The following is a 16,489-nucleotide window of genomic DNA, read 5'->3' as shown; positions in this document are numbered from 1 at the left end:
TCTCTCAAGTGTGGCCTGGGTATGTTCATACAAGCTGTCCCGTGTAGAAGCTGAGCAGAGAGCGTTCTGGCCATGGAGTAGTCTGCTACAGAGACTATTGGAGTTGGCCTTTTGCCATCCTAAATGAGTCACAGCACATGAGTTCTCCCATGCCCTGATGTAGTTCTTTTGTTGGGTTCATTATGAAATTTGGCCATAGTTTCCCACCTTGTTCTCATAGCTTATGGTGATGTTGAAGGTGTGTAACATGTTAAAGGCTCGTTCTGTGACTGTGAGAAGGGCTGGTTATTTAATCTTGATTTTTTTTCTCCTTATTTTTGGCTTTATTGTAATATCCAAAACTCAGCATGCGCCGCTTCTGCTTCCCTCGCTGTGCTCCACTGAGTTAGGAAGGAAGACGCCCCTGTTGACATGTCAAAGCTCTTTCATTATGACTAAACATAATGCTGGGGAAACGTGCCGTTCCCATCTGTTGCTGGTTTGCCCACAGGAGCAGTGATGGTCCCTCCCGTTGCCTGAGGTTTTAGCGTTCCTGTGGGACATGGGAGCACTTCTTCAGACACAGTACTATTTATCTTATCACTAACGATTGCACTATTTATTTTTAACAGTCTCGACGAAGCTTTTTAATGCATAAAATCATAATTGAAATTGTATTTATTTACAAACCATTTCTATAGGACATTACAATGTTGTTTTTAGTCAAATCTCTCAGTGCCAGGAGAATCCCCAGCCTTGCCTGTCTACAGAAGGAAGGCCTGTTTCGTAGTGGGATGGTTCATTCTTGTGGATTACTGTCCTGTTCCTAACTTGCATCCGACTTTATGGTGTAACCTGTGAAAACTCGGTAAGTGGAGAATCCTACCTCAATAGCTCATGGGATAATAAAAGACCTGGCATTGTGTCTGTTCCTCAAAAAGTCACACCTTTCCTGAAGTGTCAATGCTGTGCTTTGCGATGTGGCCTGTGTAAGTTTTATGATTTACGATTTATGACAGGCTTTGGCCTGTGTCATTAACAGTGGTGAGGTATCCTCTGGTTACAGCGAGAGTCTGCCATGTAACTCCTTTGTAGACATGACTGTACTACAGCAAGCATCCCCTTTCAGCAGTCTGATTTCAGAACACTGACCTGAGAGGACATGAGAGGCTCAGTCCTTAGAAAGGCGGAGGGCCGAGGCGGCTTTCAGTGTGGGGTGAGTCTGCAGTGGACCTGGGACTGCTTGGCAACACTCCGTTTCTTAATCAGAACCTTGAGGCTCTGTTTTTAAACAGACTTCTGGAAGCCCTATTGTGGGTTCCCTCAAACCCACTCCCTTCTAAAATGAGCCTTCTGACTTTAACAAAAAACCAAACTGATTATTCCTTCCAGATGGAGGACAAGGTCCAGTGCTCAGCCTTAAGTGTTTCTGTCATGTTCAAATGTATCTTCTGTATCAGAAACATACTTGCAATGTTTCTTTTCCCTTATAAATCTCTGGAATTCAGCTGCTTTAGAAGTCTCATGGTCAGATTATACCCTCTAACAATGGCATATTGTAATACACTTGTCTTTCCTCAATAAAAGGTACTTTTCTATTCATTGGTGGTCAAGTTTATCTTTACTTTGGAGTTTTAAAACTTAAGTAACAGTAGAAAATAACCTACCTTATTTTAAAAATTGGGCATTGTGCAGTTTTGTTTGTCATGCCCTTGGACATTTTCATATCCAAATTGCTTAAATACAATCATATAACAAGTAAACTACCAAAAACACAGTTGGAAGCTATTTAAATGTATAAAAGAATTTGGAGTGGATGGAGAAATCCAAATTTGGCTCATGACCTTTAGTACCTGCAGGTTCAGAGGATCTGGTGTCCTCTTGGGTCCTCTGGTACCAGTACATGCAGTGCACACACATTCAGGCAAAGCATTCAAACACATAAATATTAATGAATATTCGTTGTCTTGAGGCACATGCTGTTTTTTAAAATGTCAGACTCTTCTGGGCATGTTGTGCAGACAGGTTCCTGTGAGTTCTCCGGCACCCAGGGCTAAGTAAGTGTTTTCAGAAGCAAACAGAAAAGTGGGTTGAACTCAAAGGTCTGCCAAGCATTTGGTTATCCAACAGACTTGGCCACTTAAAGCCCATAACCAAATGCCAGCCAGCAATTAGAAGTAAACATAAGTCCTATCCATAAGGAATGTTTAACACCTCCAAACACTGAGTTGCCCTGAAACAGATAGTGGTAAAAGAATGTCCAGACGTCTGAGCCTTTTGAGCCCTTTGTTCTCTTCCACTCTAGCTTTTAGGAGTGCTGAGCTTCTTTTCAGATGTGTGTCATGCATTTAGGTTCTCTAGACACTAGATCCATAGAATGAGCAAAGGCTATGAAAGCCACTTAGGCTAGCTTATGGGGAACCGTCTAACCATCCCTGTCCGCACTAGGAAGATAATCCTGGAGCTTCTCTGTCCATCAGACTAGATGCCTGAGATCCAGTCTGGTGAGGGAGGCTTGGATTCCCGGAGAGCTACAGTTCTTTAGTCCATGTTAAAAGACCAGAGAAGCTGAGCTCCAAGAGCAGCAAAGGACTGTAGCAGGTATAGGTGATCCTCATCTGCTGGGCGGTCCTGTCCACTCTGAAAGGGGCATCCACGTTTCAGACAGTTCAGGAAATAAAACTGTCTCCTTAGCCAGTCCCACTTCTCTATCTTTGTAGGACCAAAAAAAAAAAAAAAAAAAAGTCAGTATTTATTCAGGAGTTTTTTTTTTTTAAATGTAATTTTTTTTTTTTTTTTTTTTTTTTTTTTTTTTTTTTTTTTTTTGCTATATGTAATGTTTATTGCAGTGTGGAGTAGAGATTGTTTTTTTTGTTTCATGTAAACCTCAAGATTCAGAATTGCCACTGCTCCTGGTGTAGCTGGCTCACTGGATTTTTTTTTTTTAACCACTATAGGTAGTTGGATGTTTTTAGGGAAAGCAGTTCTGATGTTGTCATTAATTACAGAACTTAAAAAATGGGCAGTGATTTTTTTAAAAATTTTGTTTGGTTATTTTTTTTGAAAATGGAGTTTATTAGACTTGAATTCTTGTGACCTGAAAGAAGTGAGCTGTCATCTGTGGTGTTTCCATCATAAAATCTGCACACACACACACAAAGCCACAGCCCTGTGCACCACTAACCTGAATTTACTGAATCCTCTATTACAACTTGATTCCAGTCCGTTGTCATTAGGAACTGTTAAGTATCTATCCCATCAATTGGGAGACTCGGTCTAAGAGTTCAGGGCCAGCTTGAGCTAAAGAATGAAATGTTACCTTGACTGATGATTCATTGGTGATTGATGATACATAAATGATGAGTGGGTGGGTGGATGGACAGATGGACAAACCGACAGACTGATGATCTAGCACATCTCCCAGACCTTGTCCAGATGCTCACTGAAAAGGATGTTTGAAAGTCACTGACTGGCTGCAGTCCTTTCCGGTGACAGTTCTCAGTTGTGAGAACCTCAGTGCCACCAGTGTTACCTCCTTACCTGCTGGACTAAGACAGCTGTATCTTCTGGGTCCTTTCCACAGAACTTTCTACTTGTTTTACATGGATTCGATAGCAAATGATTTGTAAGGCTCCTGTCTCGTAAGGTGTATATCCACTCCTGGCATTTCATAGCTACAAATAAGTGTTGAACCAGTGCAAGGGGTGTTTGTTACCCAGCTCTTCTCTTGCTGTCCCCTCCACCCCTTAGTGTGTTTAAGCCAGTTCTGTGGGAGCGAAGCCTCTTGTCAGCCACAGTATGAATGAGGTGAAGAACCTGCAGAAGTCTACTTCACACCCTACCTTTACTTAAGGTGGCTTGTTACTGGAGAGGAGGAATGACCAAGGGCAGCCTTTCTTCCATAGGAAGGCCAGATACTAGGACAATAGGGAGGTCTCTTCACATCTACAAGATGGTGTAAGTCATTGTTGATTCTCACCCTCTTTCCCATTGTGAAATAAAGGGGCCAGGGCCTTGTCTGGCCCCTTTCAGCAATATATCTAATTACAAAAATATTGTAACTAGAGCTATAAAGAATTCTCCTAAGGGGAAAGTAATGAAGAAAATTTGCTCCCTAAATGAATATATCTGAAAATATCAGTATGTTGCCATCTCTGGCCAGTGAAACTGCCTATAACCATAGCAGTCAAAGCCTTGAGGTTTGAGCCTTGAGTCTTCTGTTGTGATCCTGTGACTGGAGTTTTAATGCAAAAGCCAGCTGTGGCAACCCCAACAGGCAGGGCTGGCAAAACCCAACTGAGAAGATAATTGTAAAATACAGAGAAAGGAGGTGTTCTCCATGTGAATTGGCAATGGTACTAAAGGGCCCAGTGATTCCCAGTTAATCTTTGTAACAGGATGTTAGGAGTTGTAAGTTTCAACAGCGGAAGTGCAGGAGATACACAGCTCCGAGTACAGTGTGGCCTGACTTTGCTCAGTCTCAGTTCTGATTCCTCGGGGTCCAGAGAAGTCATTAGCTGGCATACACCTGTAAATCCCACAATAAGCAGTATCCTGGAAACTTCTAAGTGCCCTTCTCAGGAGGCAGCCTCGAGTTCAGCGATATTGTATTGTAAGCACTGGTTCTCACACAACCACCCCTTGGCTGAGCATCCAACAATTCAAATATATATATATATATATATATATATATATATATATATATATATATATATATATATATAACTTGAAGGGATGTCACTTTAAACAGCAACCAGTAATCATTCATCAAGTGGAACTTGGGCATCTGTGATGGCCTGTATATGCTCAGCCCAGGGACTGGCACTATTAGGAGGTGTGGCCTTGTTGGAGTAAGTGTAACACTGGGGTCTTGGGCTTTAAGACCATCATCCTAACTGCCTGGAAGTGAGTATTCTACTAGCAACCCTCGGATGAAGATGTAAAAGTCTCAGCTTCTGAACCATGTCTGCCTGGATGCTGCCATGTTCCCGCCTTGATAATGGACTGAACCTCTGAACCTGTAAACCATCCCCAAGTAAATGTTCTTTTAAGAGTTGCCTTAGTCGTGGTGTTTGTTCACAGCAGCAAAACCCTAACTAAGACAGCATCCTAGAACCAAGTTTCAAAATTCAAGTTATCTTAGTGATGAAGGCAAAATGGTCTCTAATGAACATACGTTAAAGAAAGGCATAGGAGCCTATTTTATTAGAAACATGCTTATTAATACTGTCAGCAAAAGAAAACTCTTTGACATATCCTATTTTCCTCTTGTGGTTCAGAATCACACCTGTCTTTAATGCCTGGTGATTTAACAGAAGCATCGTCCTGGGGGCAGTGCCCTCTGGCAGGCCTTTCAGAGCAGCATCTGGCATGCTGCCTGGGGTGAGACTGAGATATTGATAACATGTCAGAGCCCTTCCCTTCATCTCTTCCACAAAATGGAAAATGGCAGTTTTGACGTAAAACACCTACTTAAGGATTCACCAGATAACTAACAGGGCATTTTATTCCTCCTTAAGACCAAAAGTTCCTCTTGATGATTCATTTTCCTGTTCCTCTTCCTAAGATGTTTTTGTAAATATTTTGTTACACCTGTGTGTGTGTGTGTGTGTGTGTGTGTGTGTGTGTGTGTGTGTGTGTGTGAGGAGAGAGAGAGAGAGCATGTGAGAACAGGTTCCACAGCACACATGATAAGCACAGAAGACAGTTTGTCACTCTGTTGGGACCTTGGGCTCAAACTCTAGCCCTCAGGCTTGCACACTAGGGCTTTACCAACAAGGCCAGCTCCCCAGCCCCATGTGTTGGGTTTTAATCGATCCACTAAAACAGTGGGAACAAGCCACTGCACCAACAACTGGCTGCTTTGCTGGTTCATTGTAAGGAAAAGTCTGCAAATTCCTAAATATGAATTCCTGTGAATCATACAAATGATTTTCCATTGTCATTCACTAGCTTTAACGAATGACCAGCTGCCAACTTGATGAACCTAGAAGATTCTTAGGGCATACCTTTCTGTTATTCCTGATTTGTTTTAAGGGTGTTTTTAATTGAAATGGAATTACATTACTTCCCCCTTCCTTTCCTTTCCAACCCTTTCAAGCTGCCTCTCATGTCTTCAACTCTCAAGCTGGTAGCCTTCTTTTTTATTATATTTATTATATACATATGTATGTATATGTACAAACAAACACACACACACACACACCACTGAGTATTTTTCTTGTTTCATGTAAATGGTTTCCAGGCTGACCACTCAGAATTAGACAACCAATAAAGAGGTTCATCTCTAAGACTAATTCTCCCTGCAGTCACTGGTTACCTGTAGTTCTTTATCTAGAGGTGAGACCTCGGAAATTTTCCTCTTACATGTTAACAGGTCCATCGGTATTACTTTTGTTCCAGACTTGTTTGTACAGCATTACTTAGACTGTTTCACAGCAGACTTTATGCTATTCTGGCTCTTACAGTCTTTCTTATCCCTCTTCACAGATTTTCCCTGGCCATAGATGCAGGAGTTGTGATGTAGATTTATTTACTGGGGCCAGGCTTAATGGGGTAACTATCTTGACTAGGTTAATTGAGTAGGAAAGCACCATCCCCTGTGGGTGGCACCTTGTGCTCAGATCCCAGACTGTGTGTAAAGGAGAAAGTGAGCTAAGCCGAAACATACATTGTTCTCTGCTTGTCTGTGGATACTATGGCCAGCTCCTTTCAGCTCTTTTGATACAGTGTAACTTGCTGCTTCCAGCTTTGTGGATACAGTGTAACTAGCTCCTCTCAGCTCTGTGGATACAGTGTAACTAGCTGCTTCCATCTCTGTGGATACAGTGTAACTAGCTGCTTCCAGCTCTGTGGATACAGTCTAACTAGCTCCTCTCAGCTCTGTAGAAACAGTATAACCAGTTGTTTTCAGCTCCTGCTACCTTGACCTTCCCACCATAATGGACTCAGGTTTGAACTGTGAACTAAAATAAACACTTTCTCTTTTTAATTGCTTTTTGGGGATATCATAGCAGGAAAAGTAACTGTGACCCTACCCAAATCTCAATTGTCCTATCCTTACACAATGATCAAACCTGAACATCTAGCATCTGAATCTCAATCTCATTTCCAAGAATTGCCAAATAATATGTACCCTTTAAAGTCAACCTCCAAGTTCATACATGCAAGCAAAACACACATATACATATATTCATACTGTATACATACATACTATATACATCATTCATACATGAATACATACAGACAGATATACAAACAAACAAAATGGGATCAGTGGGATAAATGTTCTTATAGAAGTGTCAACGGGATTTGTTTTCCTCTTCAAGCATATGAGGACATACCAGAGAAGGCCCTCACCAGAGTCTAACCATGCTGACTTTCCATATAGAGCTGAGTAACGAATTTCTGCAACCTACGGGGTACGTATTTGTGATAGTCAGCTCTTTGTCACCGTAACAAATGACTAAGATGATACAAGCTTATGGAGTGAAATGGTTTGGTCTTGGCCCATATTTTTGGAAGGTTCCATTCCATAATCTCATGGACACAGAGCCTTCAGGCCCATGTCATCATGTTATAGCAGAACAGAAATTTTCATTACATGACTGGGAAAAAAAGAAGAGGAAGAGGCTGGGGTTCTGACTATTCATTTCAAGGGTGGCCAGGAAAGACCTAAAGACACCCCTCTGAGTCCAATGGGTTCTGCCATCTTTAAGTTCTGTTCTGTGGAACAAACTTTCAACTGATGGGTCTTTGAGGTATATTTAAGATCCAAACCAGGACAACTGTTCATTGTGCTGTTATGCAGATTCCATGGACTCATCTTTTGTGTCTTTGAGTATATGGGGTAGTGATGAGGTCTTCATCCAATGTCTGCCTATATAGAAAGCTATTTCACCTAAATACCAGCACAACTGACATCCTTTCTTTCTTGCAGTAATGTCCTTTCTTTGTAACATGTTTTTAATGATTTATACTTATTTGTGTTTACGTGTATGTGTATTCCTGCATGGCTGTATATGTAACAATCTGTGCAGATGCCCATGGAAGGCAGAAGAGGGCATTGGATCCCCTGGGACTCAAGTTGCCATATGTTGTTCACTGCCCAATGTGGATACTGGGGACCAAATCTGGGTCCTCTTCAAGAGCAGTATGTAATCTTAACCCTGAGCCATCTCTCCATCCATTCCTTTAGTTTTTAATTCATTTTTGCTCTCCACTATAAACTGCTCTCATTATCCCCAGTGGAATATGTCTTACAAATGATTACTATCTGACAGAGGCCATCTAGGAAAGACTATGGCAAGCAAGTGAGTTTCCTGTAGACAGCTCACTGTTTTGCATGGTCTCAGTGGGTGCACTTTGGAGAGGCATGGCCCCAGAGACTTTATCCCAGGATTGCTTCTTACTGCTGATATGCCTTTCCTGTTACTATTTCATAGCCTAATGAATCCTGGGCATAAGCCCATATTACCGGGCAAAGCTGGGCAAATTTCCTTAAGATCATAGTGAAAATGAAATTTCATGAACTAATGCTATTTAGATGAATTAATGACTATTGAATCCCTGATTTGATTCAAAAAATTTTAAGAAGAAAATTTAAGGTGATGGTTTTAGTTGTTTTGCCAGAAAGTTATAATAAACATAGAATCGAGAATAGAATGAATAGAATATGCCTCCTCCTCACAGAAGAGTAGATAAAGACCGAATAGTGAAGAATACAATGAGCTTTCACAAATTACACCAAGAAGAGAAATAGGCTTGAGACAGATTTGTGATCAAGGAAAAACACTCATTCCAGGTCAGGTCCAAGGATGTAACCACAGGTGTGCACTATAATAAAGCAAGGCCATGTGAAATTGTGGCTTTGAACCTTTAATGAGCTTGTAGAAGGAAACATGCTTTGAACTTAGTATCAACATCCTTCTGTAACTCCCCTTTTGTGTAACATTTTATCTATGATGTAATTTTATAACCAACTTTTTTTCTAAGCAGGTAATAAAAAAGGCTGAGAGAAAAAAAAATAATGTCTGGCATTTTGGTGTGTGTGTGTATAGATAGATAGATAGATAGATAGATAGATAGATAGATAGATAGATAGATGGATGGATAGATATGATATGATATGATATGATATAGATATAGATATAGTAATATAGAGATAAAGATTATATGGATATAGGTATAGATGATATAGATATCAATATGGATATAGATGTAGTAATATAGAGATAGAGATGATATGGATATAGATATAGATATTTGCATGTGCAATTGTAAAATGGATACAACAGTTGGTCAGGCCCAACCAGAGTATGTGTATGTGTGCGAGGGTGGGAAAGGTGTGACTAACTTTCTTCCTTTCTTACTTTTTTCTCTCTGCCTGTCAAAGAGTTAGCAAACTCTGCGCCTCTTGTCTGGTGAGGGGGTGGGGTACCTTGAGCTAGAGAGAAAAGAGTCCAAGTAACTAAGCTTTTTTTCTTAATCCCCTGCTGTTATCGGGAGTTACATTGCCAGAAGCCAGTGACTTTTCGCTGCAGAATAGCAAAGACCTAAAGAAAGAGCGAAATGGCAAAAAATAAGTAGCTTTTGGTCCTGATTGCCATTGTGGTTGCCATTGCCAACCGTGCTTTTGCTGCCTTTCTCGGGGAACTGGATCCTTGGCTAGCCTTCCACAGTTATCAACAGACAGTGACAAACCTAACTGATCTAAACAAAAAGACACACACGGGAGGTCATTACACCCCCGCACTGATTCACTAGCATAGCCAGCATTACTCTCAAACTAGTTCTGTTTACAGCCCTGCTATCCCAGGTGCTCCGTCTGCCCTGGCTGAGGGCGCCATCAAACACATGTGTTACCGAAGCCTGGGGGGTGCGGCAATCTACAAGGCAGGAAGACATTTGTCACCTGCACTAAGGAAGAAAACTCTACCACCCAATAATATCGTTATTCCTCAAATCACAGCTCGGGGCAGCCAGATCCATCATTTCTCTTCCTTGAAATGTGACTTTTTTGCAGCCTGTCGATTCAGTGCTTGTCTTAATCTTCTCATATTTTATTTGAAATTTAACCCACTCCAATTTTGCCTCTACCTTCAGATGGCAACACACTTTCAAATCCATTGACAATTGCCTCACATCTTGTGGGGGCTCCCACATTTTGAGCTACATTTATTTATTTTACACACACACACACACACACACACACACACACACACACACACACAAAACACCATGTGTGAAGTCAGAAGACAATTTACCGGAGTCAGTTTTCTCCCTCCACCAGGTCTAAAACTCAAGTTATGCATTAGGCTGGGCAGCCGGCACCTTTCCTGCTGAGCCATGCCGCGGCCCCTTGGACTCTCACCATCACTGCCTCCGTTGCTTCTGACTGCTCTGCCATCACCTGTTTTCCTGGACGTAGACCTGCGGCTTCTGTGAGCTTGCTCCCATGGTTCTGCCCAGTCATCCTGAGATAGCTTCATTCGTGCCCAATCTTTCCCCCACTTTTAAGTTCTTAGAATTCTTTCAGTACTTACAATGGATCACTCCATTGTATAGAGAGGGAAAGGCTAAGCAAGTGGTCTCTTTGCTGGGCTGCTAAGTTGGGCATTTCCAGTCACCTGGCTTATATTTCTACTTGCTTGCTCAGTACACATTTATTTCTGTGCATTCATAATTTGGTTTCTTAGCAAGTCTCTGTTTTGTTTATCCCATGCTTGAGCCAAAACTCTAAGCAGCATCCTTAGCTGACTTATTTATTTCCCCTGTTTCCATGTCTGCTTTACCTGCTAGCCCTGCATTTTCCACATCCAAAGTCAGTTCTCTTTCTCCATTCTTCCCACTCCTGCTCTAGCCTCCATCACAGCCTTTGGCTTGGGACCATTTTCATACATACTAGCCAGTTCCAAGTCCCTTCCTTCCCATGCCCCCCACTGCATGGTTGCTGCCCTCCTCTGCTTCAGATAAATCAAGCTGTTTGCTGTCTCTCTGCCCCCCCCATGTGTCTGTCTGTCTGTAATGGGTAACTGGAATACTAATTCTAAATTCCCTGGAATCTTAGTTTTCTTGACTTTTACTCCCTCTAGGATAACCCAGCCCTGCCCTGTCATGTCATCTAGGCTGCCTTTACTTACTAACCTAAGCTTGGTACCAGTAGCTAAGAGAGAGAGTCCCCCTAACTAGAAGATTAGCCTGAGACCAAAGAAAGGGGTAGGAGGTAGGCACTCAACACATATTTGTTAAATCACCAACTAGATGAACACTTGAATGAATGAGTGACTGGTGTCAAGTTCCTCTGAGGCTCCCTAACCTTTCCATGTTCACGGGGGTGATTCATCTTCACCCACAGCTAGTTATGATATTGGCGTGTTTCATTCATAATGAACGTGTTGGGCAGCTAACAGGAAAAGCAAAGGTGACCGAGCTGATACAGTCAGAATGTCTCCCGGCTGACGTGGTGAGTTCCTGAACAAATGATATCCGCTCATCAATCATCGTCCTATTTCTGCCAATTAGACCTCCCCAGAGGCGTCATCAGATCGGCTCGGTTCTGATGATTGACAAGCTAACCCCATGGTCTCCTTTCCCCTGTGCAGACTTGAACACTAGGAGTTTTTAAAGCCCTGGGTTGTAACGGGATTCGAAGACTGGAAGGTAGGGCGACAGACTGTGGAGCTCTGAGAAGGGTCGAAACATGAAGGTAAGCAGCAGATGTGTGTGTCTGACATCTTTCCAGCCGTTCTACAGATTGTCCGTTCTTCTACCTTGGTTATACGTACTGCGCACTGTAGTGACTGGACCTTTGAAGACTAGAGTCTTTAGATAGTGCAGTCCTCTGATTTTGCTAAATAGAAAAGCTTATTCCCCAATTCTTTATTTGGGCGAAGTTCTGAAAATCATATCTTCCTGGTTTTAAAAGTTGCTCTTTGTGGATTAACTAGAAGATGGGATCATAGACTGTCGGAAGAGGGAGAGAGGGGGGAAAAAACAGCCACCCTTTGATGAACCTGTGTTTGGTTGATGTGTCTTTTAGGGGCCGAGCATCCTGGCAGTGACAGCCTTGGCCCTTCTCCTGGTGCTGTCTGTTCTGGAAAACTCCAGCGGTGCTCCGCAGGTAATCTCATGTAGAGAATATAAACCCGGGTTCGGACTATGTGGTCTCTGCTTTTCTTTTTTCCACCGCTGCCCCGCAATAACTCCTCTTCTCTCCTCCCTGTGCTGCAGAGACTCTCTGAGAAGAGGAACTGGACTCCCCAAGCCATGCTCTATCTGAAGGGCGCACGTGAGTCCCAAACTATACAGAGGTTGATAGGGGACATCCCCGGGGATCCTGGAGGCCACAGAGCCAAGAGCCTGGGGAGACAGCGTCACAGATGGCCCCAGTAAATAATTAGGATCTCAGGCAATCCAGAAATGGATGGCCAGGGCAGGTGGGACAGACAAAGAAACCCTCCACCAGGGAAGAACCCAGTGTCTCTACTGTAACCAGGCACTGTTAAAGCTGAGGCAGGAGAACTGCTGTGACTGCAGAAGGCTAGGTGTGCTACATAATAGCTTCCGGGTCAAACTCAGACCCTGTCAGGGAAAGGAGGTAGAAGTGGGTGGGAGAGGAGGAGAAGGGTTCAAGAAAGGGGGAAGGAAGGAAAGGGGAAGAAAGGAGTGGAGGATAAGAAGGAAGGAGAGGAGGAAGAGATGGAGGAATGAAAGAAAGCGGGTTGATTGAATATAGAGAAGTACTATTGTGTTTGGGCGAACAAGGTGTCTGGGGCTGAAGAGGCATTAAAGGATCTTAACAAAAAGTTAGTAAGGGAGGGAGGAAGGAAAGGGAGAGGCACATGAGAAACTCGCAGGGGTGCGAATCTCCGGTCGCCTTGCTGGCGGGAACCGTGGTCTCTCTGGTCTTGGGGTCTAGCTGTTGGCCTCAGCCTGCATCTCCCCCGCAGAGGGCCGCCGCTTCCTCTCTGACCAGAGCCGCAGGAAGGAGCTCACAGACCGGCCACCTCCAGGTGAGTGACCGCTGCGCCTGCGGTGGGGCTCACCTGCTCTGTCCCCTAGCAGGCCGCTAGTGAGCCCTGGTCCCCAAACTATGTTGGTTCAGGAAGGCCGCCCAGATATTTATGGAACTCTTTCTCCTCCTAAATACCAACTACTATTAAAGAATAACTTAGACGTTTCAAGTGTGTCCTTCTCCTAAATTACTAGAAACAGCTACCAAAGGTTTTAAACCAAACGCAATAAAGTAAAAAGCTATTAAAAACAGGGCCGTGTATGAATGACTGAGGAAAGGATCACTTTTCTTCCGGGACAACTTGTGGATTAGTTATCCAGTCTCAAGTCTTCAGCCCTAAAAGGGGGGCGGGGAAGAGGGAGGGAGGGAGAGAGTTGGGGGGAGAGGGAAGAAGGGGGAGAGAAGGGGAGGGAGATGGGAAGAGGGAGAAGGAGAGGGAGAGGGTGAGTAAAGAAAAAGTCATGAATTACAGAATATGCATAGGAAGACTTGGGGGTCAGAGAGAGTCAAAATTGCAAACGTGTATGAAATTCTCAAAACAAAATTAGATCCAGTAACATTTTTTTTCTTGGTGAACTTCACGTCATTGCAGTTTAAATAGAAGAAGAATGAATCTTGGAAAAAATTGGTGTACAAATACCAAGAATACTTGCTTGGAGGGATAGTCAACACTGCTTAGCAAATCCTTTGCAAGCTTCCGTTTTGGTTTCTGAGTTTGCAGGGTCTTATTTTTTTAGGGTAAAATATGTTTCTTCTCCTCCTGCCACTTCTGATTAAAACTCCGATCTGTGCAGATCAGAGCCATGTCAGCTGTCAGCATAAATTTGAAATAGAGTGCACATGAATGCGCTAAATAAAATGCAAGATAAATGTTTAATTAATGTTTTTTAAATCAGTACACAGAGTTTCTTCTGTCTCACACAGCAGAGTAAGATTCAAGTATAAGCATGTTTCGTTGCCACTATTTGAAAGCTAATTTATTTACAATGTTAACTGACAAGGATATGCAACTGCTTCTTTGCTTATGTGAATACTAAGGCTGAGCACATTTCTGTTTCTCCAGAAAGACGAAACCCAAGTCTTCAACTGCTGACTCTCCCAGAGGCTGCAGCCCTGTTTCGGGCTTTGTTGGAAAAACCACAAAAAGGTGCAGGTATGGTGGCTTCTCTGTATTCTGGACCAAGAATCTTTGCATGCCGACTTCTCTCCTCTCCCCAAACCCACAGAAGTGCTTATTCAATAAAGGCTGATGTACTCCCTAGTAGGATGAGTCCCAAGAATACCTTGATGAGAGCGGGGATTTGTATATGAATTTCATGAACCATAGCCTACTCTTAGTAACGTTTGTTTGTTTGTTTGTTTGTTTTGAATATAATGCCAATGTATCCCAGGTTGGCTTAAAATTCCCTATGTAGCAAAGGTTGGCCTTGAACATCTTATTCTCCTGCCTCCACCAAAGAGGACTTTTAAAAACTGAAAGAGCTCCAATCAGCTTCCTTGTTTTATAACTGAGAACACTGAAACCAAAAATATGAAATAATCAAAATTCAATTGCTTGCCATTCAAAACTAAACCAAATGAGAGTGCTGGTTGCCAATCTTTTTTCCCTTTCACACTCAGCAGTAAGTATGGCTCACCAGCAGATAGAGAGGGGTGGCTTTGACTACAGGCATAGGTTGTTTTCATCTTTCTGCTGAGCTTCTAAGTCAAGAGCGGATGGAACCTTCGAACAGCTGTTCTGTCCCTGTGGTCTAGAATTACCCAGGGTAGAACTGGGGCATCTTGGCAATGGATCAGCTGGGTCTTTGGAACTTCACAGACTTCAGTGTAAATCTATGCCACACTGAGTGAGGTCCAGGGATAACTTTTAAGTCTGTTCTCTCCTCCCACCATGATGGGTCCAGGAACTGAAATCAGGTTGTTGTGCTTGAGAGCAGTCACCCTTCCCTGCTGTGCCATCTTGGGCAATAATGGCTGACATGCTCTGAGTAGTTTGCCTCTGGAGATGAGCTAAAGAAGCAAAGTTTTATTAACCCAAATAAATGGTAGAGTTTTGGGTCCCCATATCATATGTCAAGCATTACCTCTAATATTTTCATTGCAGAATCTCCAGGCATCATCTGGGTGTCTCTCTCATCGCACATTTAAATGCCAATGGAGTTTGTACTAGGATGTTTTAGTTTCATATCTACCCTTAGACATGTATGTGTCTGTGTATCCATCCATGTGCCCACATTTTCTTTCCCTTTAGAAAGAAGCACATTCCTTAATTATTATTTTTCAAAAGGTGTGAGCAATCGGGGTAAGGAAGGCTTCAAATTATATTGTGAGTAGCTGAGGGAACATTGCTTTATTTAGAAGGCATCTTTTGGGAAATTAAAATCTAGGGCACACATGGTACGTCAGCCACTCCTACGAATCCCCACTTCCGGTTTCAACCCTTGTACTTTATATTTGGGGTCCTGTGACCTTGACTCTCTAAGCTTTATGAGACGCTCTAGGCCTGACATTTTTGTTTTTGCATCCAGCTTACAAGTGTATTTGCATTTGGTCTCAGTGCTTACCCAGAAGACATCACCTGATGAAGGAATATCTTCAAGTGTGTTCCCAGGTCATCTTTCCCATGTGGAAGATACATCAGCAGGAAACATGGGGCTCATCGTTTTGATGCATGTAAAGGGTCATGATGTCAGGTGGTCAGGTGTTCAGAGCAGAAGTGTGCTAATCAGAGCAAGACAGGTGTCTTCTTTACACTTCTGCCAAACTTGCCACATCGCACTTAGTTTATTGTAGAGATTTGGATGTTGGGGGCTGGAATATATCTTGGCTAGTAGATTGTTTTCCCAGCAAGCACAAGGCCTTGGGGTTCAATCCCTAGTACTATATAAAGGAGCATGGTAGTGAATGTCTGAGATCCCAGGACCTGGGAAGCGAAGGCAAGAGGACAAGAAGTTCAAGTATATCTTCAGCACATATATACTGGATAAAAATGTGAATTTTCAGCCATGTCCCAGTGTGTGTGGGGAGGGGCAAATTTTAAAGCCAAACAAACAAACCCATATTTGTAAAATAGTTGTCAGTGGCATTGACCATGATTGGTCTAAGCAGAGGAGTAAAAGTCTATTTTCTGAAGTTCTGTTCTCTCTAAAGCCAAGAATGGGTCTTCACTCTAAGTTGTTTTCTTTCTTTCTTACAGATGAAGGAAGGAATTTTGATAAAAGCAAATTCCTGGAAGACAGACTCTTGAACCGGTAGAAACACACCAGGACATCTTCAAGTGTAGTTCTAGTCATGATGGAAACTAGAACCACATGAAAGGGGCTCATGCACCCTTCCTTCCATCTTAGACACCTGCACCTTTAGGTTTAGTCACTTGGAATTCTTGGCTGGAACACCTTCCTGTTCTACTGCTTTGCTGACATTGCCCATGTCTGACATAGGCTTGGATTTTAGAGGGCCTTTCGAGTTTCAAGGCTGAGAATTCAGAAATGTTCT

General features: G+C 42.8%; 1 protein-coding gene across 1 annotated transcript; it reads left to right on the top strand.

Moving 5' to 3' along the window:
* Positions 1 to 11,680: 11,680 nt before the first annotated feature.
* On the top strand, positions 11,681 to 16,249 carry SPX (spexin hormone; the record flags this gene model as incomplete). The annotated part of the gene is made up of 6 exons (XM_080913715.1): positions 11,681 to 11,686; positions 12,020 to 12,100; positions 12,211 to 12,268; positions 12,930 to 12,992; positions 14,058 to 14,147; positions 16,191 to 16,249. The coding sequence occupies 6 exons, from the start codon at positions 11,681 to 11,683 to the stop codon at positions 16,247 to 16,249; spliced, it is 357 nt and encodes a 118-aa protein (XP_080769841.1).
* Positions 16,250 to 16,489: the final 240 nt, after the last annotated feature.

Source organism: Micromys minutus (genome assembly GCF_963924665.1).
Source record: "Micromys minutus genome assembly, chromosome: 3".
In the NCBI taxonomy this organism is placed as follows: domain Eukaryota; kingdom Metazoa; phylum Chordata; class Mammalia; order Rodentia; family Muridae; genus Micromys; species Micromys minutus.
Note: the sequence above shows the minus strand (reverse complement) of the source record. Positions and strands in the feature narration are given on the sequence as shown.